Genomic DNA, 24,678 nt, shown 5'->3' with positions numbered 1-24,678 from the left:
TACTATCAGAGACTGCAATGGTCAAGTTGTGGCTGCTCTATGTAAACCGCTTCAAGCAAGCATGCTATTCTGCAGAGGTAGCATAGGTCATTGCTTTAGAGCATGGTGTTCTTCTAGCTCAGGAACTTCAGCTGCCTCGAGTCATCTTTGAATCAGATTCATTAACTGCAATTCAAGCAATCAATGATAAGGCTATGGGGGAAACAACTACCTCATCCAGGGAATCCTTCGAGCCAGAGATTCATTTGAGACTTGCCTCTTCAAGCACTTAAACAGGAGCTTCAACTTAGTGGCTCACGAGCTTGCCTAATATGCTTGAAGATCTGGAAGCCATCACATCTGGAAAGGAGTTACGCCTTCTATTGTAACTTCTTTTTTGCAATATGATCTGTTGTAGCTCGCTATTTTCTGCCCTGCTTATTCAGGCTACTCTGTATGACTCATTTTTGGTTTAATACCATTTATTCGGGGGAATGTGCAGACTACCATAGTAAGGGAGGACAAAATAGTAAGTTAATACACGTTTGAAAGAATGTAGCAAATTAGCATCTCGAGTTTTAGAAACTCGAGATCCATATTAAAACTCAAGTCCCAAAGACTCGCTTTGTGAGTGTTTTAGATCTAAAAATGCCACATAGATCTCGAGTTTTAGAAACTTGAGTTTCATGCAAAAAATTTTTAGTTTTATCGCCCCTATAGTGGCGTTTTTAAGCCTTATAGTGACGTTTTAAAGCTCTATAGCGGCGTTTTCATGCAAAATTTTTCATAAAGTGATCAATACCAGGTTCAGGGAACCCTATAGTGGCGTTTTTAAGCCCTATAGTGACATTTTGAAGCCCTATAGCGGCGTTTTTCTGCTTAATTTTTTTAACTCCATTTTTAAGCCCTATAATAACGTTTTTAAGCCTTATAGCGGCGTTTCCGAACTTGAGTCTTTAAAACTCGATTTCTATGTGAATTTTTTCCCCATCATACTCATCCACTTACAAATCAAAACTTAAAAACTCAATTTTTATCTTGAAACTCGAGTTTTAGACACTCGAGATGCTAGTTTTCAACATTCTTTTCCAACATGACAACTAGCTAAATTTTTTAATATTTATTGTTATTTAGAAAAAAAATTCCCATTTATTCCCCTTTCAAAAAATGAAAAAGAAACATGTGTGAGGCTTTTTCTTTTATTTTTTTCATAATATGGGCTTCAAGTTGGGCCTAACCGTTGAACCAATCGATCCATAAACCAACCATTTTCTTCACAGCCCTCTCTCTCTCTCTCTCTCTCAAAAGTCTCAGAAAGTGCAATTCCAGTTTCTAGATCTCAATCACAAAAATGGAAAATAAGAAATCAGCTGGAGAAGCCATATCATCTGCACAAGCTGTGTTTCTCGGAGCTCTAGCTCCCGGTGTCAACGTCCGTACAATCTCTCTCTCTCTGTCATATACATATATATATATAGTCCAAGCACTGATGGTCTGTTTTGTTGAATGGATTTCAGGGTCCCACATGGAATACACTAAGAACAGCGTTTGTGTTACTGGGTGTTTGCCTTGTTGTGATGCTGGCCTTAGCATTCTCTGCAAGTGACTCTTCCTTAATTCTTCATGTCGGATTCCTTGTTCTACTCACTGTTACCCTCTTCTTGCTTCTTAGCTGGTACCTTAATTTCTCCGCCCACTTGTTTGTGTACACTTTCTTCATATGATCCTACATGGGTTTTTGTTGCCTTTGATAATTGTAGAAATTTTATTGAGCATGGTAGCATTACATAGGAATAGCTTATTATTGATTGTTTGACAAAAATTTACTGATATTGCAACTCAGTGCAATTTCATCTCTGATAACTTGGTGCTGCTATAATGGTTTATTTATTTATTTTAATGGTTGTTAAGATTATTCTTATTGGCAAATTGCTATTCAGGCCTTAAAGAATGAGTTATAGTTGGTAACTGTTTCTCTCATGGGTGAGAAACTTGGTTTTTAGAGGACTAACTTGCCTTTTCTAAATCTTCTTATGGTAATTAATCTGCACATGTTTAGGTTTACTAATGAGTTTGGACCTGTTTTTGTTTTGGAGGATGTAAATATGAGTTTGTTGCTACAACTTTGCCAATTCATCATTGACATTTCTGCCATTGTGATTCTGTTAGTTTTAAAATAATAATAATGATAATTACAGATTTATATTTTTATACCAAAATTGAACCTAATTATGTACTTCCTAATAATATTACTGTACTCCATTTCATAAATAGTGATGGGTTCTATTGAGCAAACCGTCCAACAAAACACACTTGAAGGACTTCTCTCGTATTATTTTATTTCATCCCAAATTCCCTACAAATTATCCAGACTCTGTGGTAGGTATATAGCAACTCAAGTTAACAAAAATTGATAACTTTTTGTGTTATCCATACTTATATCTGTGTGGCAGTCTGGTAGATCTTATTGATATAATTGGAACATAACTTAATCTGATGAAATGGTTACAAGCGATCACCTCACTAGGTATAGTAACTTGGTGGTAGCTCTGTGGAAATTATTTGGGCATGTGCTTTTTCGAATACCAAATATATCCTTAGTTTAGTTCTAAATTTAAGTAAAGTGACATTTTTATTTTTGAAATTATCTTCTTCTAGGAAGTTTATATTTTCCTGCAGTTAGACTATTGATTATTGGTATAACAGCTGCATTTGTAAGCAGGCTGTTATTTGCCCCATAAAAAAATAAAAATAAAGTAGTCTGTTACTGTCAAATCATTAGAATGGTTTTGCATCTGTTTTAATTTAAATAACCTGAATGAAACATATTGGATGTCAAGTTTGGCATTACTAGAATTTGAATCTGCAATTTGATCCTTCCCCTACGATGAAACCAGAACACTCTGATCTGGCTTTGGCCATTATATCTTCTACCTCAATTTGTCTTGCTGTTAAAGCACGGTGCTGTGGTTCTTCGTAGACTTGATAGGCTTTTACCTGATCCTTTGCTTATTGTTGTTATTGACTATGATTCATACCTGGAATGAGATGGTTTTCAATTTTTCTTTTAGGAAAAATGGAGTGTGGTTTTTTTATTTTTTGAGTCGGGGGGTAAGATCTTGTTTTACCTCATCTGCAGGAATTTTGCAGTTTATAAGTTTTTCATTAGAAAATATATTAAAATGTTATTGCTTTAATTATGAAGTTGCTTTTCTTTTAATATATGAGATGATGGAAATAACAAATTGGAATGTGCCAATGAGCTCTAGCTCAACTGGCTCCTTCTCCCCTTATAAGTTTTAAGTGGAGGGTGAGGTCTTGGGTTCAAGACCCACTGGGTGTGTATGTAACTCACCAAAATTTGTCCAAATGTTTGTAAACTAATTTCTGTGAATAAATTTCTTTTGAAATAGAGATACTGAGATAGTTATTCAGAATATAAAGATATAAATATAAATAAAATGTGCTGATGAAAAAAATAATAATGTGATAGGTTAAACCATTGAAGAAGTATTGAAAACTTATTCTTGATCCAATTTGAAGGACAGAAAATACACTGAGGATCCCAGAAAGGTGCCTTAGATTTGTAGCATGGCTTTACTGAGGCTGCATTATATACGTGATGAAACAGTTAAAATGTTTAGTTTGTTTTTCTATGTTTCTGAAATGCCAATTGTGGCTATTTTAGATGTTTATATATGATTTTCTGTCCGTAACAGTTCTGGGAAGGAGAAAAAAGCATTGAAAAGACCTTTAGTTCATATTTTGCCAGCCTTTGTTCAAGCCACGTAGGCATGCTTAGATTTCTCTCTTCCTTTTTCTCTTTTTATTTTTTTTTTTGGGAAAAAATCATTTGAATAAAAACTTAGAATATCAGTATGACCTTTTCAATTTATTATTTGGAGGCTTGTTTTGTAAAAAAGTGGTTGGTTTATATGCAGGTTTCTTGCGCAGACTGGTTTGGTTTCGGTTGAGCATCAAATGCGGGAGATGGACTTGATGCCAAATGATTGCCAAGAGATAAGCAGAAAGAACAAATAATAGTTTCTTTTATAGCATTACAAGCAAAGACATCATTAAGTTTGGGGAGAAATTACTTTAAGGGCATGCTTGATAATGATACAAATGGAAAGACCGGTGCGATTTGGATGCTTTCCCTCAGCAAGAAATGAGAAGATATGGCTGAAAGAAAAGCGAGCAAATGACAGCACTTCTTCCATTGTTTTGCAAGAATTGACCCGAGTGCTTACATCTTTCAATCAGTCTTTGCTTCCTTCTCCTTATGTTGGCTCTTTTTGGGCTTGATGAAGCAGAAACATGAGCAGCAGGGGAACTGAAACAAGAACTTCATTTCTTTCATGTTTTGATAATGTTTGGAGAACACTATATATAGAGAGAGCTCCAGCTTTGTATCATTATTCCTTTTTTATTTTTTGGTTGTTCTTTCTTTCCTTTTTTGTGTACTTATTCTTCGCCCTCTTTGGATGCTATTCTTCTTTCTTACAGATAAGAAGATGCCTAGCTTCTTTTCCATTATCATGGCCATTGGATGCCTTACACTTCATTGATGGGTTATGTTGCAACTTGCATTCTTTTTTCTTCATATTTAAATTTTCAGGGAGTTTCTTTTGTATTCCTTTCCTAATGGAAAAGATTTCTGAACCATGTGCTGAAAATCAGAGGTTACTTTACAATGGGTCATAGCTAGTTATGGTGTCTGACAAACTGGGTTGATCAATCAGGTGGGCCACCTTAAAAGTAAGTCATCAACTCTCCTTTTTCTGATTTTTTTTTCCTGATGGGATGCTTTGCTGGTGTTTAATGATAAGAATAATAAAAGAAACCTGAGATAATGAGGCGTTTGGTAAAATATTTGCGTTCCCCTTTTCTTGGGGGGGCTTTTATACCCTTGCAAAACAATATAATAATAATAATAATAAATTGGCTCCATACAAGATCACACAATATTAGACATGGACTTTGATTAAATGTGAAACAAGGAATCAGGTTAAGGCAGGCCCTTCAGTTTAGTTAATATTGCTACCTTAGAAGTCACGGTGTTTGATAAATATAAGTACCGTCTTTCTTACTGGAAGATGTGGGAAGCAAACAAAAAGCAATTGCGAGTCTTTGGTAATTAGAACAAATCTTACCAATTATTGTCTGCAATGGTAGTTCAAAACTGAGCACTAAAGGTTTAGTGGTCCTTTCACAACTTCTGTGGCGGTCAATTAATGCGATACTCCATCGAGTGTTCTGGGATTTTGGTCCTTCCATTGAAGCTTCAAACATTGTAGGCTAATCATAAAAATATAGATGCTACATTTTCATATAGTAAATTAGTAATACATAGGTACACTGGTTTTTGCATCAACGTGGGGTATGGAGAAGATCAAGTTGTCTCGCTCGCATTTGGCATTGTTGAACAGGCAGGAGTCTTGTGATCTATTAGGCAATATGTGACACAACACAATGGCATATGTGTAATATCTTGTTGACACCACTGGATGTTATCAACCATTGCATTTCCAAATATCAAGTAGTAGTGACCACATGGGTATCATCACTACTCCCTCTGCCATGTTTCTAACAGTTTCAACTTGAGCTTTCGTAATACGCAATTAAAGAGTATGATGATGTGGGCAAGAATGGAGCATCAAGAAATGTGGAATAACCTTTGAGAAAATTATAGAATTCAATCCATATGTAATGGATGGATTGGTTGAGATACCAATTTACATGTGGACATTGGCTAATGACATGTCAATTTTAAGGTTTGGGTCTAAGGTTAGTGTTTAGAGTTAGGATCAATATTAATGTTTAGGGTTACAATTTTGGGTTATGGTTAGTGTTAATGTTTAGGGTTAGTATTAGGATTTAGGGTTTGGGTTTGGGTTTGGGTTTGGGTTTAGGGTTAGTGTTATTGTTTAGGGTTTGGGTTAAAGTTAGTGTTATGTTTAGAGTTTAGGGTTTATGTTAGTTTCATCAAGGTTTGGAATCCAAAGGCCACTTTCCTTGGAGATTTCACCCTTTTGACTGTTGAAAGGCTATGAAGTTAGATGACTTTGAAGCTAAAAGCATAGTTATTAAGTTTGGACTAAGCCTATTAGGGCCAACTCTACTACACTCCTCTTCCTTACCCCTCAATCCAAATAGGCTCTAAATGTTAACTCTATTTATGAGCTAGGTCATTGATTCAATCAATTGGTCACTAGTAGAACCATAGGATCAAATAAAAAATAAAATAAAAAAGTTAGAAAATCATAACACAAATATGTAAATTAAAAAAAGAGGCATATGCCTAAAAAACATATTTTAGTAAAATTCGTATGAGATAAATATACAATTAAACTGATTATAAATTTTCAATAAAATTATTTAAAACAAACACATGAGAAAGAATAAAACATCAAGGCATCAACAATTTGTGTAAGTTACAATAAGTAACAACAACAACCATTATTTTTTTTTTCATAGGAAGACTAAAACCTAAAATGCTAACAAAAATAAAAGAATGCTTCTAGTTTTATAAGTAATGTCAACCTATTAAACAATGTCAGGTAAAACAATAAACAATAACATATACCGATAGTGATCAGGTCAGGAGCAGAAAATTGATGGAAGTCTTGGACAGAGACACATGTACATCACTACAATGGCTTTTTTATTTATTTATTTTTTTATTTATATATATATATATATTTTATAAAGGTTTTTCCTCTCTAAATTACCATATTCTCACGCATTAAATAGTAAATAAGTCAATAGAGGGGACCCATAGAGGTAATTTTAAGCCAAGTTACATGGTTCTTCACAAACACGTTGGGTTTGGCTGGATTTGACTAGGTCCTTGCAAAAACGATCTAATTAAGCATTTGAATTGATCTATATGCCAGGTTACCATGTTACCAATTTATGATTTCCCACATCAAAAAACCCTTTCAAGATGTTAACTCCGTATTTTTGGTTTTCCATATCAAAAACCTTATCAAGATGTTAATCTTTGTTTTTAAGTTTTCCACATTAAAAACCTTTTTCATATTGAAGCCTTGGTTTGCTGGTTTTCCACATCAAATTTTTTTTCAAAGATGCTAAACCTTGGTTTTTTTTTTTATTATTATTTTTTTTTTCTATTATTATATCAAAAACCTTATCAAGCATTAGTCTTGGTTTTCTGGGTTTTCACATAAAAAACATGTTCAAATGTTGAATCTTAGTTTGCTGGTTTTCAACATTAAAAACTTTTTCAAACCTAAGCTCTACTTTGCTAGTTGTGTTGGAGATACTAGATTTGTAAGGGAAAAGCCAAACTGATCCAAGAAGGGGGTGAAGGATGGTTGAAATGTAATATGATACGATGGGTGTGGGCACAAGTGCCCACGACAAGTGGTTTCCTCGTAGAAAGTATGCCATGGCCTAGAGTGGATCGGGTAGAGGGTAAAAATGGAGTCGCCATCTGTTTTAGGTCCAGAAACCAAATTGGGCATTTTGGGCCACTTACTTACACGTACAGGTCTGCATACGAGATTATGGGTTCAAAGTTTGGGTACAGCTTGGGAAGATGTTAGGCACCTAAGATTGCCCAGCTTGTGTGCTGGTCTCCATTATGTGTTGTTAGACCATTTAATTAAAGAATTTATTAAGAGAGCCCTAATCCTTAACCCTAAACATACATCATGCACTTAATTAAAAAGACACATACAACATGTTAAAGATCACTCAATAACAGAATAGGAAACTTAATAAATAAAAAAACAATCAAACATATACTAAAAAGGAAAAAGATAACAATTAAATAAAACACAAAAGGAAAAAATTTCAAATAAAAAAAAAAAACATGACAAATTGACCAAATAAATATGGAAAGCAAATAAACATGAATAATTAACCTAAAACAGTGTCAAATAGAATCAAAGAACACATGAAAAATGATTAACTAAATAAAAATGTGATTTTGCCCTAATTTGGGCATGCATACTTGATGATGCGTACACATCCTTTAGCATAGATTTGAAAGATCACATTTTGCAAGATTTGAACAAACAAAGGTATTAACAAATAAGCATTTTAGAAACCCTAAATACTTAACTAAGAACCAAATATAACTAACCTATAATCATGTTAACACATCAAACAAGAATCATAATCATTGAACAAAACAAATATTAATATTCAAATCACACCAAGAACATGTCAATATAACATAAGAATAAAATAAAGACACAAAAACAAATAGAACAGATTATATCAACCCAAAATCATATTAGTACATATCAAACATAATTAAAAACATAAACAAATTAAATATAACAAGTAGAAAAACTATATTAATAAACTCATGTGAATTGTATTAAACAAAGGAGGAGTTCATGGAAAGAACACTCACCTTGCTTAAGATTAGGAGTTTAGAGTTTATTTAACTGACCCTTTAGTGCATACAACACAAAGATTAGATTGAGAGAACAAGAGAATTAAATAATCACAATAGTTTTTAGGAATCACAACTCAAAAACAAACTTTAATTGAAAAGGTTTTGAAAACAATTTAGAAAACTAGTTTCTGCCACAGAAAACTACTAGAGAGAGGTTTTGAATCTATAAAAAACGTGCTTAGGTGCTGTGTGGGTAATTAGAGAAGATGAACTAGGGTTTTAGAGAAGATGGAGGCAAATAATCAACTCTCTCTAGCTAGGGTTTTTATTAGAGACATAAAGTGAGTATTTATATGTTAAAACTAGGGTTTTCGGGGCTTTTTAGAGGCCTTTAGATGTTCCTAAGGGTCTAGAAGCTGGCCTCTATCAAAAAATGATGTTTTGTGGGCCAAAAATAAAGTCTTGAAGGCTTGGAAACGTGGTTGCATACGCATGCTTCCCAAAAACCCTAAATTCGACTACACAATTGTCCTAACTTCAAACGGCCATAACTCACTCAATATAAATTCATATCATACAAAATATACATCAAAATTGAAGCCTAGGATGTCTACTTTCCAAAGAAATAAACTGCACTTAAATATTCATTGTGGGTCAAAATTTATGGTCAAAATATTGAGTGAATGCCATTTTTCATTATCGTTTTAAAAGCAATTTGAGTACTTTTGAGTTGTGATTACTTCCAAACTATTATGAACTCTTTAATTACCCTTTGTTGACGTATGTCAACCTTATCATTGGAGCCAGAGACCAAAGTCTATTAATGGGTACAAAATGAGGTGTTTACCCAAACACTTAATAAATAAAATGGATAAAGAGTTTACCACTCTATGGGATACAAAAACACCATCCAAAGAGATATAGGACTAAAAATTGCCACCCAAGGAATCCACCAATGGGATAAGAGTTTAAAAGAAGAAATTCATCTTCTGAAGCATAAAGATTTTTTAATCTGAAATACACTCTCTTCTTATTTATTTCAGCCAAAAGGCTTTTATAGAGCTTAGAACAACCCTCTAAGCATAGAAAACGAAAATATCATTGAAAGATTAAAATTTCAAGATCTTTACTCATAGGAACTATAAGAAAATAAATGACTTGTTTGCTTAGGAAAACTAAAAAATAAATGCTAACCATTCCCTAGGAAAACCCCAATTAAATACTATTTGACTTTTTAAATGACTTGTCTGCTTAGGAGAACTAAAACATAAAAGTTAACTATTCTCTAGAAATACCCCAACTAAATGTCATTTGACTTTTTAAATGACTTGTTTGCCTAGGAGAACTAAAATATTAAAAAGCTAACTATTCCCTAGGAAAACCTTAATTAAATGCTAATTAGATGCTATTTGACTTCTTTTCCTAATGATAAAAGTTCAAAATCGTACGTTTTTAGATCCTTTAAAACACAACCAGATTAACTTAGTTAATTAGCCAAGTGATTACTTAGTCAAATTATTAGATCTAGGTTAACACAAATATATAATATCAATGTAAAGTGCGGAAAATAAAAAACATAAAGATATGATGACCTAGGAAAACCAAATCAGTAAAAAACCTGGGGATGATTTAACCTAACTATCCTCAAGGTAAACTGAATCACTATGAAAGAATTGAAATTTACACAATAGCGACTTAGGCCACTAACATCTTATTGCTACCTCGAGTAGGAAACTTATTACCACGACCACGTGATAGCTCCAAGTCTATGGACTACTTCTTTCTTGGATTCCCAGCAAGTACAAGCACTCTCGCTTGTGTAACTTTAAGCTCTTGAATCTGCAATAAATTCAACATCAAGTTCTTGACATAGTCTTGATTCTTGATAACCCTAAGTATGTGTGAAGGCAAACACCTCTAGATCTCACAAAAGATTCACACACACAACATAAAAAGCAACCAAAACGTGGCTAGGGTTTTCCCTTTTATACTTCAGACAAAACATAAAACCCTACACATTCAACGGGCTTGGGCTAAGTTAGAAATTCTGTAGAAAAAACAATCTGCACGACTTTTGATCGATCGAGTCTAATTCTCGATCGATCGAGCCAGACAGATTTACACAGTAAATCCTGTAGTAACTCGATTCCAACTTTTCATAGAAACCTATACTTTGAGCAAGTCCAAACAAGACTAAAACTTTTTGATTATGGTTTGTCAACATTATGTTGAGGTTCAAAATTGATCACAGTTTAGGGTCCAAAGAAATAACACATTGGGCTCATCTCATGAAAAAAAAAAAGAAAAAAAAAAAAAGGGGCTGGGCTCACATAATGAAAAAAGAGAAAAGAAAAGAAAGAAGAAAAAGGGCAAGAGGCCCAAAGGGTTGGGATCCAAAGACCCATGGAAGAATAGAAATACATAAAGCAAGAGAAAGGCCCAACCGGCTAGGACCAATAAACAAAAATGAGCCCAATAAGAAGAGCTAGACCGGGATCCCAAAAGTCACTAGAGTTCAGGGATCACTGGGACGCGCGAAGTAGGATTGAAACAAATTCAAAAAAGAGGGATAAAATACAAAGAGCATGCGAGTCTCATGCTCCAGACGTGCAGTGGGATCAGAAAGTACGAAGCAAAATGCAGGAGTTGTGCCTCAAGGAACCAACGATGAGAAAACCATAAAAAAGAGGCAACTGGGAGGAGCTTTCAACTCAACAGTTAAGATTCCAACTATTTGGGGAAAAACGACAAGGATGGAGTGCAACCAAAAGCTGGGAGAAAGGGCCAAATGGCTGAAGTTCAGTAAACGGAGGGGATCTCGAAATGGAAAACTAGCTAGGGGCTTTCCACTTGGTCACACCAAAAAACAAGAAGCTATGAGAAGAAAAGGAAACTACCAGCCTCTAAGCAAGACTGGCACAACACGAACTCTGAAGGGCAAAAGGGGGAAATCACTAGTACCCCAGAACCCTAGAGTTGCGTTATAAAAGGAGAGGGGAATTCATGCTGAGAAAGGGAGAGATTTCGATCAACTAATTTCTTTATTCAGAGATTCATTGCCTTTTTTTTTTTGGTTTCTTAAAACACATAGAGCCATAGGAAGAACTCTGTAGAGTTTAAGGAAAACAGAGGGACTGCTCCTGGTATCCCAAAGATAGCCACTATAGCACATACTCGGATTCAAGATTTTCAAACTTTGCAAGTCTTGAAAGCTTGAATAGCTATCAAAGTCTGTAATTTTTGAACTTACTTATATTTTGTATCACGTCTTAGTGAGCACTGTAATCATAACTAAAGAAAATTAATGAAATGCCTCCCACTAATTCGAGGATCCCTAGCTTTTTCTTATATTGTATTTTATTTGCTGTGCATTTCCTTGTTGTTGAACTGTCATTCAATGTGGATATTTTCGTTTGTTAGTTTACTTGTGTTGTAAGGAGCTTGCTTTGTGCACTACTTGGTTCTTAAATAGCCTTTTAGCTGCAGTGAACTAAGCCCGATCTACCAAAAAACACTTATTTGGCCCAGGATCTTTGGGCCACTGTGCTGATGAAAAAGGCACTCTTACGCATTACAAATTGAAGTTCTAATACATTAGTTCATAATTCCTTAGAACCTAACAAAAATGATGGGTTGCACTTTTGGTCTTCAAGGAACACATTTAGGCCAAGCTTAGTACCAGATTGGTCGTGCTAGAACTTGGGACACTTTGGTGTCAATTGAGGAATTAAACACATTGGGGAGCTTTCTTGAATATTTAATATAACATTATAGAAACACACTTTAACCCAAAAGGTCTAAGAGCACTCACATTAGTGGGTGCAAAATTGTGCAAAATAGAAAAAGATGCAGAATTTACACAATATTTCCTAAATCTGCTTCGCATCAGTTTGGCTATTGTTGTGTAAATATGCAGATTTGCTATAGTAACCTTGCATATTTGCACGGTTACTATAGATGTGTATATTACTATTTTATTAATTGTTTCTGTCACTTCTGCTCTCATTAGTCTCTCTTCCCCCACATACTCTCAACACCACCTGACCACCACTCAATCAACACCACCACAACCCATCACAACCCATGATATTCCAATCACAAAATCAACCAAAAACAAAGAAAAATCAAACCAAAAATCAATCCAAACTAAAAATCAAAGCTTCAATGGAAAACTCAACAACTTAAAACCTAAAATCAAACTTTCAACAAAAAACCCATCAACCCAAACCCAAACCCAAACCCAAACTCAAATCAAAGCTGCCGTCACCACTGCCATGGAGAGCTTGCTGCTTTCTTTGCTCATGGAGAGCTTGTTGCTTCCATTAGAGAAGAGAGAAACAAGTTCTTGAGAGCTATGACAAAGGAAAAGATTAAAAAAAAAAAATTAAAGAGAAAAGACCGTGGGAGAGGAAGTAGAGAAAAGCTTTGATTTTGTGAGACAAAAAAGGAAAAAATAAAAAAGAGGGTCAGATGTTTTAGTGGTGGGGGTTAAAAGTGAGGGGAAGGGAAGCTTCCTTACTTGTAAATATCTCTACAATATAATTTAATTATGAAAGAATTATAATTGAGTTTTTTTTTTTTTTTTTTCAAACAAAGCATGATTTTATTTGGAATTTTATTAAAGTCTATATTAAAAATTTTAATTCAAATTAGTGCCTTTTTTAAAAACTAAAATCTACTAATAGTAAATAATATATATATATATATATATCTCTCTCCAATGTGTAACCTTGAAACGATATACCGAAATATTTCATTGATGGCAAAATGATGGTCAAAGACATTGATTTGTCAGCTGTTGCCAAAGCCATTATTTTGGTGGTCTGGCCACCAATTCTGGTGGCACGATGGGCGGAGACACCGATCTAGAGGTGGTCGCCGGAAACACTATTTCGGCAATCTGACCATCGGACCTCTAGAGTAAGAGGCTCCACTGGCCAAGCCACCAGTTTTGGTGTTTTACTTGAAATATAAGCTTAAATTTAAAAAGTATGACTATTAAAGAAAATAATAAAAAATTAATAAAAAAACGAATATTTTATTGAAATATCTTCTAAAATAGATTAACTGATGTGGGTGCTTTGAAAAAGTGGTTGTGTAAAATAGAAAAAGTAGGTTTTTTTTGTTAAAATAGGCGGAAAATTTTACATGGATTGATGTGAATGCTCTAAGTTTAATAAGTATGTGTTCAATTATGTTATATTAACTACTCATTCTTCTCATCATTATTTAATGTGAGACATTACTTACACGTGTATACCCAACAAGTTGTTCTTATAAAAAGCCTTCTCAATTTACTAAACCTTGGGTGTCTAGTTTTCAACATAAAAAAATTTTCAAATGAAAAATCCCGATTTTCTAGTTTTTAACATAAAAACCTTCTTTAAATTTTAACACTAATTTTATGGTTTTCCATATCAAAAACCTATTAAAATTTTGATTTTATGGTTCTTTAAAGTACAACTGCATTGCCAAATTACATCATGAAGAATGTCTCTATTGTGATCTAACTTAGTTTCAATATTTCATTAACAGACAAATCGCATAATTCAACAAAGAATGGTGAGATCTTGATTATGGCTAGGACCAACCACAAAATGTGGTTGTATGATTAATGTGAGATTTCAAGTCTATCTTGACACTAGTCCCTTCCCAGTCCATGATTTTTCAAATGGTTTTTAAACTAAAATTGTCTTGTTTCTACTCTAAACCAAAACTATTGATATCTTACCTCGTGTATCCATCTTGTTGCACAATTGATAACATGGTATAGATGCCCCCAAGATTGGGCATTTATTCTATTATATTGCATTGCACAACATTTTCAAGGTATAATCAAATTTGACTACGTTTAGGCATCTTGGGTGTGCCTAACACCTTCCCCTCGAATCTATGTTTCTACTTCAAGACACAATATGACCTAGCTTAGGTTAGAGGAACTAAACTTATTAAAAACCAACTATAAATTTAAGTGACCAATCACTTATTAAGAAATCCCAATAATTAGTAGTGACTCCTTACACTTTAAAAACCCACCCCTACACGATCAAACTCTACAAATACAAGTAATGCAAATGAAACTCTCACATACAAAGTGGGAGCACTCACTCATTCCACCTTAGTTGCCATTCTCCCAAGCATAGGTTGGATTTGATTGGGTACAATGATTGACACCTAAGATTTTATAACATATTGTTCAACTTGAAACTCAAAGATGTTCACATTTTCAACAAAATATGATTACTTTCACATTAATCTCTCTTACATAGGTGTGGAAAAATCTAACACGACCCGCGAACCCGACGCAACTAACCTGTTTATAAACAGGTCATGGGTTAAGGCTAAACGAGTTCGGGTCATATTTGGGTTGACATGGCTAACCTGTTTAATAAACGAGTTGTGTTCATATTCAACATGTAAATGTATTTGACTCGTTTGACTTATTTAGTTTATGAAGGTATTAGTTATTATTATTATTTTGTTATTATTGCTTAATTTATGCTTATATTTATTAGGGGTGCCAATATTCGACCCAACTCGCGAACACGACACGAACCCGACAAGGGTTTTTGCGGGTTAAGGTTGTGCCTTAATGGATTTGAGTCATAAACGGGTTAACCTGAAAGTGACACGATAAGAAACGTGTCATAAGTGGGTTAACTCGCATAACCTGCAATAGACACGTTTGACATGTCAATTTATTTATGTCAACCCAAAATGACCTACTTAACACAACTTGTTTAACTCGTATAACAAATAAATATTCATTTTATTTTAGATTTGTCAAATACCTTTTATATCCAACACATATTTTAAATTTAAAAAGAAAAGTGAGTAATTACAAGAACTTACAAGGGATATAATTGGAAATTGAAACTTTACAAAACCCTATATTTATAAACCCTACAAATCCTAAATCTCTAAACCTTCTTATAAATATCTTATTTTATTTTATTTTTTATTTTATCCATACTACTCACTCTACTATCTTATTGTCTCATGCCTAATTTTCAAACTCAAAGTCTCAAACCGGTTATTGCTCTCTCTCTCTCTCTCTCTCTCTCTCTCTCTCTCTATGGATGATAATTGTAGTCATAATTAGGATTAGTCTACTGTTTGCTCCAATTCTTACAATATTAATACTTAGCATTTGGCGAGTTCCAAGGATATTATATTTTTGTTGAACTATATTATTTTTGTTAAACTATATTATTTTGAATTTGGGTTGAAGTGTATGCACTTCTTTTGGAGTGTAAAGAACTTATTTCTAGATGAATGTTATATTTTTGTTGAACTATATTATTTTGAATATGGGTTGAAAACTTAAAGTGTATGCACTGCTTTTGGGATGTAAGAAAAAATTATTTCTAGATGGATGTTATGTAGGTTGAAATGAGTTGTGTTACATTCATGTCAACCTAACATGACTCGTTTATTAAGCGTGTTAAATAGGTTGGGTCGGGTTAACTTGCCTTATTAATAGGTTGGGTTAAGGTTGAAGGATCATGACACGATTATTAAATGGTTCGAGTTAGGGTTGAGCCATTTAGTCGAATATCACTACCTCGACATGACATGCTGACACGCTAACCCGAATTGACACCCCTAATATTTATATGTTTATTACTATATTTATGGTTGTAATTGTATTTTAATTTTAGACCTATTAATCAAATGGGTTATTAAACTAGTCATTTGTATTGACATTTACATACTTGTTAATTAAACGAGTTAAATGTGTCGTGTCGGGTTGACCTGTTTAATAAACATGTCATGTTAGGGTTGAAGATTATTGACATGTTTACTAAATAGATTGGGTTCGGATCAACATATAGCCAAATACTTATAATTTAATATGACACAAACCTGACTCGCAAACATGAATTGGTACCCTACTCTCACATGATAAGTTTAACCATTTCAAATCTCTCTTACATAATGAATTAACCATTTTGAAACTTATCACTTATAAGTGTCAAACCATTGGTGTGAAAATAATAATCTTTAATTAAGTGCATATAATAACTCCTACAACTCAATGCAATTAAAATGCCTTTAATTATTACAATAAATGCCCAAATCAACATTGAATGCCATTTATACCGACTGTCATTAATTATCTTATACTGATTTTAATTGCTTGGACAACTTATTTATTATTTTTCATTAATGATGCTACTTTTTTTTTTTTTTTTTTTTTTGCTTTATTCCATTTTTTAACATGAGGAATGCTATGTTCACAATATTTTCATAACATCTTTACAACCAATCCTAAGTGGTGGGTTTTTACAGGTTGTTCTTAGTGGGGTAAAAAAGTAATTTCAGTGGTAGGTTCAAAGTAGAACTAATAACAACTAACCACCTATGATTTATTGTAAAAATGTTGTGAAAATGTTATGAACATAGCACTTTTCTTTTTACATTGGATAGAAATATCAAATAGTATCATTTCACACTTTTTTCATAGGTAGATGAAACCCATTTAAAAATTGGGTTTTAACTTAGTATATATGTATGGATGTTCTAAATTGAATAATAGTGATTATTATTATTATTATTATTATCAACTCTTGAAAAAGCCTTGTAATAATATTATTTGATAGAGTAAGTAAATTGTTTAATTTTGATTGTGCTATTTTAAAGGGAAAAAGAAGGACCAGTGTGTCCTTAACATAACATTTGTTATTGTGATGTAATAATTGCAATAAATATATATTTATAATTTTCAAGTAATTTATAATAATCGAGTTATTATGAAAACACAGTGAAAATGAATAACCAACTTTTGTAAAAATGGTAAAATATTCATTGAAATTTATACTTTAATTATAATAAGATTAATGGGTTAGAAGTGGTTTTAGATAGACTTAAGATAGTTTTAAATGGGCTAAAAGTATTTCATAGATATATAATAAATTCTAATTGATGCTTTATGCTTTAAAGTTTAGATTAAAAATTTATATAGAAAAACATTTTGACATGAAATTAATGATTGAATAGTACTCGGTACAAAATTTGAGTGCATTTTAAAATGTAAGAGCACTTGTCGTAAGTTAGATTGCAAATAGAAAAACACTTGGCACAAAATTGTAGTGCAACTAAAATCTAATTTAGATTTTTGATGGAGTTTTCAATTTAACGTATTAGATAAATTTTGTGATATTGTGGTGGGTGAGGGGGAGGGAAACAAAAAGTAGAATATAATGGGTCATATATATATATATATATATATAAAGTAGGCTTTCAATTACTTATGCATCTTTGTCAAATTTACTTCCAATTTTTTGAAACAGTGCAGTGCTCAAAGTCGATAATATTTGGACCACGTTTCACCTTCACTTTTTTTTTTTTTTTGTGTGTGTATGTGTGTGTGTTAAAACAAATCACAAGTATCTTGTTTATGAATTTAGATTTTGTCATGTCATCAATAGTTTAAATGAATACTATAATAATGCTAATAAATATTTGTTTAAATGTTAATAAGATAATAGAACCTAAACCATTCATTTAATCATAAACAGTTAGGATTTTAAGAGCTTCCTAGTCACTCTAAACAAACATATTGGGTTTTAACCATTTTGAGGTGAATTCTTTCTTTTCAGAATGGAATCCATAGATCTTGCTCCGCGACACTAACTGTTGCATGCAGTTTTGGTGTTGACGTGTGAGTATATTCCCTTATCTCATCCCCCTTCCCCTATATATGTGTGTGTATATGTTTCTCAAATAAAAAAAAAAAGAAAAAGAATGGAATCCATGGATGGAATGTAATTAAGAAAATACTCATTTTGTTGTTTCTTTACGAGTATTTGCAATCTATAAGCTAAATTAGCATACCTGAGTTTGTAGAATATATGATTCAACTTGCTATATAATTACTTTCACATTAACCTCTGACATAATAAGTTCACATCTCTCTCTTCTGGTGTGGTTGGATGGTATGATTTGGGTATTTGGATTTGGATTTGAGTGATTAAAATACAAAAATCTTGTTTAGACAGTTTAAAAAATATTAAGAATTTGAATTTGACAAATCCACCTAAGATTTTAAAGGTTTAAAATAATTGAATCTGAGATAATACCTAAAATCAATTGATTAGAAGTCAATGCATTTCAAATCAATTAATTTAAAATTCATATCCAAATTTAAATTCTAGCTTCCAAATGCAACCTTAATGGATTTAACCATTTTAAAACTTATCACTTATCAAATGTCAAACCACAAGTATAAAACAATAATGTTTAATTAAGCGGAAAAATTAACTCATGCAACTCAAATGCAAATAAATGAGTAATGCTACAGACACAGACTATTTTACAATATTTTTACAAACTGTTGATGTGACAAATTTTTACTAGTTCTAATATGGGTCCATCAATAACATCATATTTTTACTTGTAATAACTATTTGAAAAATACTAAAACTACATCAGCAGTTTGTAAAAATATTATAAAATAATTTATATCTGTAGCATTACTCTAAATAAAATGCCTTTAGTTGTTACAATAAATGTCCAAATCAACATAGCATGCCATTTATATTGGATGTCATTAATTATCATCTACTAATTTTAATTGCTTACCCATCCCCTTTATTATTTCTTTATTAATTATTGATGATAATTTTTTTGGTAAACAATTATTAACGATATCACTTTTTGTTTGTTTGCTTGTTCATTCAACCCTTTCACGTGGAATAGAAACAGAAATACTCAAATACAATCACACCTTTTTCCTATATAAAGAGGCCAAAACAAATCATGGGCATCTTTTATTTTTTATGTATTTATTTTTTGTCATGGGTGAAAAATTCTAGTGGGTACTAATAGGCAGTGAACATGCCACATTTGTTTCATGGGTGGATTGGTGGGTTAAAATCTCTTGGTCGGTAAATCCGTGGACATATAAGATATATTCTATTCAGATCATGCTAGTAGTGGCTCAAAAAAACTACTAGAACAATTTTCTAAAGAAAATTTCCAAAGAGTATTTTCTAAAAATTCAAAGTGTTAATTGGGTATTTATTTTTTCTGTGCATTTAATTGGCTACCGAATCTACCCCATATGACAAAAACACCCTTATTCAATGACGTGGGAGATGGGAATGTCCCATTCATTGTGGCCAACTTTCACAAAATTTTAATATATGACAGCAATGGCACTTTACTTACAGAGCATTTAATGGGTTACCAACTAAAGCTGAAATTAAAAAAAAAAAAAAAATGAAATGCGTACCAAAATAAGAGCTTTTTTACATTGAAATTCTTAAAAAAAAAAAAAAAAAAAAAAACCTTGTACTATTGGCAAATTGACAAAAAAAAAAAAAAAAACAAAATCCAATTTGCCTGAACCCATATGCATGGCACCCTCAAATTCTGTACACCCTCACTGTACTCAATCAGCCCCTCTCTCATAAGAACCAATTTGGACCAGCTTTCAGTGTAGAGTATATGTATGTGAATATATATGTAATAAAAATAGTCTCTCTCTCTCTCTCTCTAGAAAGTTGAAAATTAATTCTGTTTGCTTGTCCCTTTTGTTCCGGGTCCTTTTGCATGGCACTGTCACTTACTGCCTAGCTGCTCACTCAGGTTCCCTCTTTCTCTTTGTCTATCACTCTCCATTCGTTTCTTTAAGAAAAATCCCCAAGTGAAGTGGGGCCACGCTACAATTGCATATACTGCTCAAATCTTCATCTGGGTATTCGTTTTTTTATTTTTATTTTTTTATATATCCATTTTTGTGTGTCCGTACAACTGCAACCCATTTTGTTTCACTTTTCATTTTTTGGTAAAGGATTGCGTGGAAACAAATTATGGCTTCTGGTCATGACTGGGATGCTGAGAAAATGTGAGTTTCTTTGCTTTAAATATGTATGTGGGTGTTACCTTTTTTTTTTGTTTTTGTTTTTTGTTTTTGGTATATACTAAATAAGAAAATTTGCGTTCATTTGATTTGATGATGTGGGGTTATTATAGGTTTGAACTGTACTTGCTTGATTATATGGTTAAGAAGAATATGCATAAGACTGCTCAAATTTTCAGAAAGGAGGCCAAAGTTTGTAACAATCCTGTTGGTAATGTTGTCTTCCTTTACATGCTCTTACTTTATATATGAATCTTATTTTTACTATTATATTATTATTATTCTCCTGATAAATGAATCTACCTTTTAAATTAGTACTGACATGCAACCTCTTTTTTTTTTTTGGTTGTGTTGTATTTTCCTACTATTGTTATTGTTTTCTATGTATTACCTTGAGCTTGAGGGGTTATTGCCTCATTTTGTTTTTTATAATATCTTTGAGTACACGTTTCTGTCTCTTTGTCATTTTCCTTGAGAATGAACATTTGAGGTATTTTCTAATTTCTGTCCCTTAAGTTACTGAATTGTGCTTATGGTTCATGTCAATTTCTTGTTTGGTTCCATATTGATTTCATGAGGCTTCTTGCTCAATGCACTGCACTTTAATTTGCCCCTTATGGTATTTTTTCGGGGGTTGATGTGATGTTTAAATTGTCACCATAAGTTGATTAGAAATGTGGGGTTCTTGTTCTAGTGATTGACTCTGCTGAAGGATTCTTATATGAATGGTGGTCGATATTTTATGACGTGTACGCCTCTAGGCAACTGCAGGATCAGCAGGCGAAGGCAGAGGCCTCAACTGAGGTGATGCTTTGTCAAATTTAAGGCATCATTGTGCTTAGTTTTGTTGTATGATAGAGCATTCTAGGCATTCTTTGTTCAATTTTCAGGCTACGCAAATGACAGAGAATGAGCAACAAAATATCTACTCAGCAATGCCGCAGTTAGCGATTAATCAGCACAGGCCTGGAAAATTGCCTGTCATTAATGACTTTGATAAGATGTTGGGGCAACCAGCTTCTTGTCTGTTGGCTGCAAACATGTATGAAGAGCGTCTTAGACATCCTGCTAGAACCTTTGAACCCAATTTTCGCCTTGTTGATGTTAGTAAATTGAATCTCCCAAAGTCACCTGTAAGTTCAAGGTATTTCGGACATGTGTTTGTAACTTTGTATCATATTAAATTGATGTGAGCTGGAGTTTTATTTTTTCAGTTTACGTAGTTCTGACACACCCCACATGCCCTTGCCTTGGATTTGAGCTTCTCAATTTACATGAAATGAAAAAATGTATAGCAAATTTCTTTGTTAAATGAAAGGAGAGTTAGGCTCCTTAGTTCCATGATCTGGCTCTCTAAATATATATAAAGTTTGATATATGAAATTTGAGAAATTGTTGCTCCTATGTCAGGAGGATTGCGTAGGATCCTTGTTACTGTTAATTGGCTTCATTTACACAGATTTTTTAACCTTTTCCTTTGTCAATTTTTATTCATGTGTCAGCCATCCACAGCAGCAAATTCATAAGCAGGCTAATCAGCAGGTTGTGAGAGTATGGTCAATTCTTTTTAAACATTATCATGAAATTCATAACTGCTAGAACTTCTTTGAAGATTAATGTTACTGGTGGTGCAGGGAAATAGAAATGACATTGGCATGGAGAAAACAGTACATATGGACCCTATGCTGTATGGAATACCAAAGCTTAAACTCCCAATAACCAGACCTCATGATGCAGGTTCTATCATATCCTACTTTCTAGATTTTTCATTTCTACACAGAATTTAGTACCAAGGAATTGAATAAATGATTATCTTTTCTGTTTGATTCATGTGTTGTATTGTGTTAAGAAGGAAATAAATATATGATATCATACTTTGCTTCTGTTGTTAACCTACTGTAGTCTTTATAAAATCTTTAGGCCTTAACATGAGGCTAATGCCCTCTACGTTTATTTGACCAAACAACAAATTGTAATCAAGTTCCCTCCTTTTTTTCCCCCTTGATTTTTTGGGGAGTGGTCAGAGACAAGTAATATCCATGTGGTCTGTGTGCATAATGATGAGTGGCTTTTATTGATCTTAATACTTGTATGGGCAATATTTTCTCTGAATTCATGTAAGGGCAAGGTTATAGTTGATGTTTTAATGCCTAATGTTTAATCTCTGCAGGGATGAATGAGGGAGTCAATTCATCACTGCTGGATGGATGGCCTTTAACTGTAAGTTATTATAACATATTGTCCCTGGAGCTAGCTAGGTAGCACTTCTATGTTCTATCTTGTTGTTGTTATTAATTCCTGTCAAGCGTTAATTAAAATTCCTAGTTCAATCTTCTGAATATTTTGGTTGGAACTTGACCGAATTTCCTGAGTTTTGGGACACCAGGTACTGAACCCAGTTCTGCAGGCACCAAGCTATACACATCAATTTCAGATGTTGACACCAGAATGTCAGCAAGCACTTTTGGCCCAAGTACTGTCATGTACACCTAGAAACCAGACAGACACTTTTCCTGGAAGCCCTGTCAATTTTGCTAGTCCAAATGTGATGCTTCCCAAAATTGAATTATCTGCGAATGATGAACAGGTTAGTGGAAACAATGACCTTCAAGTTCTGGCTGTTTGGTTTCCCTATGTATCAAAGACGCTAGAGTTGTGATATGAATTACTATGCCCTTCAATTCTAGGTGAACCAGCAACTAGGAATGTGACAACTACACAACCATTCTATTATTATTTGCTATGTTGACATTTGAAGTGCTTTGCATTTTTCAATGTAATTATTTCAAATTCTTCATATTTGTAGTGGATAACTATATGTGTATATATATATATATATGTAAATTTATAAATAGCAACAGTCAAAGCTATCTAAGAAATTGCTGTACATGCCAGCTCCTAGACGTAAACAACAATAAAGATTGTTACATGGATAATATAATCGTGTGTAATACGCTGTTGATTGTTGAACCATTTATAAATACAAAGAACTCCTGTACAGTTATGTGAAATTTCCTGAAATAAGAAAAATATACAATCATATACTATATACCCTTGTCAAACTTGTCAACCATCAATCTTGAGTTTATTTACTGAAAGCAAATAGATTTGTGGAAATATCAGTGAACTGAACTGGATGAGATAGGAAGAAAATCCTAGCAAAGAGCTTACACATAAATTTGCTTTTGGTGAACTCTATCTTGGACCCAAGAAAATGTCTGTTGATGTAGTAACATTGGTATTGTGGCCTATTATGTTATTGAACCATGGGCTTGGCAGACAGGATAAGTGTGATAAAGTAACAATAATGATGTTGGCCTTAAGTTATTTGGGATATTGTTCAGTTGAATTTAGATGCTGATAAGTATGAATGCCTATTGATGTATGATAAATGTTCCACATCCCTATGATGATTTTTATAGAGATCCCTTGTTGTTTTTGATGCTTTGGTGTTCTTGTGTTTTCATCCCTCTTCTTTTAATAAATGATATAGATAATGAAAGGATTTATTCTATAAATGAATCAAATGCAGATATTGATTTTCAAATTTCCCTTTGTAAATCTTCACTATCCTTTAAATGATAAGTTGATAATGACTCAGATATTGGTCCAAATGAAACAAACTGAAGAGCACCAATACCAAAATGATCAAATAAAGCAGCAGAAGTTGCTAGAGAGTTGTGCAACCTGGATTAAACCATTATCTTTGTTAGGAAAGTTGAATATTAATGCTTCCTTACTTGGTCGAAGGTTATGGTTTCTTATATAAATACACGTATGTGTATGTATGTAACTTTTCTGTCATTTTTTTCAATATTACTCGTTTTGAATCAGAATGGCAGAAAGCGGAAGACAAGATCATATTCAAGAGCTGGAGAGAAAACTTTGGTAGGTCATACCCCTTGGGAGAAAGCATAAGGGCTCTTGCCTTCATCTCTTGGCCATTATATTTATAAGAAAATAAACATTTACAAATAATAAATTTAGAGACCCACTCATCATAAATATTGAATATATCTCTTTCTGGTATGCACGCTATCTTTGGCTTTTTGTCTTCTTATTTTAGCTCTTTTCATGGGTTCTTTATGAAAGGGTTGTATAAATGGAAACAGTAAACCTGTAGAAAATGTTGAATCTAATGCTGAAAATGCTGGAAGCACAAGCACTCCTTTCAGCAGTTCAAAAATTCATTCTAAAGCATGCACTAAAGATGAACATAAAGGTAATTCTTCTACACTTGTAGTATAAAAATAATTTCTAGTTTGTTGACATGATTATGGTATTTAAGCTTGGAATCTCGTAGATGCTATATGTCAGGTATTATGCTACGATACTATGCGAAATACAAGATGTTGAAAAGGAAATCATGCACAATTTGAAGTAATGCCATCTGAATATTCATGGATATTTTTTCTAACATAATGATTCATCACCATCTGGTAGGCTTCACTTTTGAAAGGTA

The 24,678-nt window shown here is 33.1% G+C and overlaps 2 protein-coding genes across 5 annotated transcripts; both read left to right on the top strand.

The window, feature by feature from the left end:
- Positions 1-1,239: 1,239 nt before the first annotated feature.
- LOC112015134 (uncharacterized) lies at positions 1,240-4,543 on the top strand. 2 transcript variants are annotated; one of them, XM_065779344.1, is made up of 4 exons: positions 1,240-1,411; positions 1,497-1,654; positions 3,699-3,767; positions 3,921-4,543. In XM_065779344.1, the coding sequence occupies exons 1-4, from the start codon at positions 1,331-1,333 to the stop codon at positions 4,018-4,020; spliced, it is 408 nt and encodes a 135-aa protein (XP_065635416.1). In that variant the 5' UTR covers positions 1,240-1,330; the 3' UTR covers positions 4,021-4,543. The 2 variants fall into 2 exon arrangements, with proteins under 2 accessions (XP_065635416.1, XP_023903267.2); XM_024047499.2 differs by lacking the exon at positions 3,699-3,767 and having other exon boundaries at positions 1,248-1,411.
- A 15,281-nt stretch (positions 4,544-19,824) lies between these two features.
- Positions 19,825-24,667, top strand: LOC111993834 (transcriptional corepressor LEUNIG_HOMOLOG). 3 transcript variants are annotated; one of them, XM_065779324.1, is made up of 12 exons: positions 19,825-19,942; positions 20,148-20,201; positions 20,330-20,427; positions 20,911-21,020; positions 21,107-21,360; positions 21,719-21,758; positions 21,851-21,953; positions 22,387-22,436; positions 22,624-22,803; positions 23,818-23,893; positions 24,052-24,104; positions 24,309-24,667. In XM_065779324.1, the coding sequence occupies exons 2-12, from the start codon at positions 20,167-20,169 to the stop codon at positions 24,462-24,464; spliced, it is 1,155 nt and encodes a 384-aa protein (XP_065635396.1). In that variant the 5' UTR covers positions 19,825-19,942; positions 20,148-20,166; the 3' UTR covers positions 24,465-24,667. The 3 variants fall into 3 exon arrangements, with proteins under 3 accessions (XP_065635396.1, XP_065635394.1, XP_065635395.1); XM_065779322.1 differs by having other exon boundaries at positions 19,828-19,942; positions 22,603-22,803; XM_065779323.1 differs by having other exon boundaries at positions 19,828-20,051; positions 22,603-22,803.
- The last annotated feature ends 11 nt before the right edge of the window (positions 24,668-24,678 follow it).

The sequence above is a fragment of the Quercus suber genome, unplaced genomic scaffold (genome assembly GCF_002906115.3).
Source record: "Quercus suber isolate HL8 unplaced genomic scaffold, Cork oak 2.0 scaffold_205, whole genome shotgun sequence".
Classification (NCBI taxonomy): Eukaryota; Viridiplantae; Streptophyta; class Magnoliopsida; order Fagales; family Fagaceae; genus Quercus; species Quercus suber.
Note: the sequence above shows the minus strand (reverse complement) of the source record. Positions and strands in the feature narration are given on the sequence as shown.